Source organism: Penaeus chinensis, chromosome 9, assembly GCF_019202785.1.
Source record: "Penaeus chinensis breed Huanghai No. 1 chromosome 9, ASM1920278v2, whole genome shotgun sequence".
NCBI classification, from domain to species: Eukaryota; Metazoa; Arthropoda; class Malacostraca; order Decapoda; family Penaeidae; genus Penaeus; species Penaeus chinensis.
The window spans coordinates 15,364,991-15,367,221 of NC_061827.1; the positions used below are offsets into that span (position 1 = coordinate 15,364,991).

At 46.8% G+C, this 2,231-nt stretch overlaps 1 protein-coding gene across 1 annotated transcript; it reads left to right on the forward strand.

The window, feature by feature from the left end:
• Positions 1–279: 279 nt before the first annotated feature.
• On the forward strand, positions 280–2,161 carry LOC125028677 (involucrin-like). Its single transcript, XM_047618151.1, has 3 exons — positions 280–332; positions 424–514; positions 1,568–2,161. The coding sequence occupies exons 1-3, from the start codon at positions 280–282 to the stop codon at positions 2,159–2,161; spliced, it is 738 nt and encodes a 245-aa protein (XP_047474107.1).
• The last annotated feature ends 70 nt before the right edge of the window (positions 2,162–2,231 follow it).

Below are 2,231 nucleotides of genomic sequence, written 5' to 3' on the forward strand. Positions count from 1 at the left end.
CTCTTTTTCTTTCTTTTTTTTCTTTCTTTTTTTTTTCTTTTTTTGATGGTCGGATTTAATAGCTCCTGGAAGCGTTTTAAGCAAAGTGCTGCCGGGTCTTAAACTGCCAATTTCGGTCGTTTATTTGGTCATTAGTTTGCTTCTGTCCAGCAAGTTGGACCTTGAAGTGTTTCATTACATATGGCGACTCGGGGTTATAGTGGAATTGCAAAGAATTGAAAGTATAGTGAAATGAATAAGTAATTAAATAATAAATAAATGAAAAGGAATAATGAAAATATGGATAAATCTGAGCAACAAAGAGAGTATGATGGGTATATTAAAGGTATCAAGTAACCTGTGTTAAAACGAGGATCCTTATTATAACCTGGTTAGTGTATTAGGCTCCTAAAGTACGGTATCTTCAATGTTTTGTTTATACAGGCTGGGGTACGACATACTGCGACTCAGGGAACAGGCTGATCTGTGGTGGGCTGCAAGAGAGGGCGAGAGTCACTATGATGAACTGCTTATAGTAATGATAAGAATTGTAATAGTAATGAAAACAATAATGATAATAATAATAATAATAATAATAATAATAATAATAATAGTAATGATAATAATGATAATGGTTATGATGATGGTAATAATGATAATGAAAATAATAGTGATAATGGTAATGCCGGTAATAATAATAATAATGATAATAATAATAGTAATAATAATATTAAGTAAGAATAATAAAATTAATGATGATGATGATGACGATTTTAACCGTAATGGTGATAATAATAACGGTAGTAATGATAATAGTACTAAAACAATAACAACAATAACAAAAACAGTGAAATGAGATTGACAAAAAAGATAGATCAGAGGAGAGAAGAATCCCGCGGAAAAGGTTGGCGGGAGTGCCATCCGAGGGGAAGCGGAGGAAAAGCTTTGGGGAAAAGTTGGAGTAGAGGTTGTGTGAAAGGCAAGTTGCGTCACACCGCACACTCCACGGAACCGAGAGGCAGGAGGGGAGCGCGGAGGGCGGGGGAAGGGATTAGAGAGTGGGGGAGGGAAGGGGGGAGGGTGGAGGGAGGGAAAGGGACTGTCGGGGGGGAGGGAAGGGGAGAAGTCAGGGGGGAGGGGAGGGGGGGAAGTCGGGGGGAAGGAAGGAGAAGATTGGGGGAGAGAAGGGAATTGGGGAAAGTAGTGAAAAAAGGTTAAACAAAAAGAAGGAATAAGAATGATAGAGAGTGGAGAGAGATACAGAAGAGATAGAGAGAGGAGGAAAAGAGGTTAGATCGGGAAGGAATTGAGCGGAAGGAGAAAGGATTAGAGAATATATTTGGATAAAAGGGGGAATAACAGAAAGAAATCAGGGAGGATATGTATCAGTTGGTCGGAGAGGAGGGGGGGGGGGGTGAGGGAAAGGGTAGGGGAAGGGGAGTGGGGACGAGGGGAGAAATCTAAAGAGCTCGGAAGAACCCGGCAAGAAATATAAAACTTTCCCGAGTTAAGTGGGAACGTAACTAAGATGCGCCGTCTCCATTGGCCTTTTTGCTGAGCCGAATGAGATTGCAGTCTGTTGTCCAAGCGAAGGGGAAGGAGAGCGGACGAAGGGGCGGGGACGAGGCAGCTCCACCTGGGGAATGAGAGCGACGAAGGGGCGGGGACGAGGCAGCTCCACCTGGGGAATGAGAGCGACGAAGGGGCGGGGACGAGGCAGCTCCACCTGGGGAATGAGAGCGACGAAGGGGCGGGGACGAGGCAGCTCCACCTGGGGAATGAGAGCGACGAAGGGGCGGGGACGAGGCAGCTCCACCTGGGGAATGAGAGCGACGAAGGGGCGGGGACGAGGCAGCTCCACCTGGGGAATGAGAGCGACGAAGGGGCGGGGACGAGGCAGCTCCACCTGGGGAATGAGAGCGACGAAGGGGCGGGGACGAGGCAGCTCCACCTGGGGAAAGAGAGCGACGAAGAGACGGGGACGAGGCCGCTCCACCTGGGAAATGAGAGCGACGAAGGGGCGGAGACGAGGCAGCTGGGGAATGAGAGCGGACGAAGGAGAGGCAGAGGACGACGTCACAGGGCAAGGCAGACGGACTGTGCCCATCAGATCACGCTCCATTTTTTCCTTGCCAGAGTACGGCCCGAGTGCAAGTGGCCGGATTTGCAAATGAATGATTAATCAAGTCATTAATTAGCGAATTAAATGCACCTACGGCGAATCAAGTAATAAAGTAGATAAACGAATAATC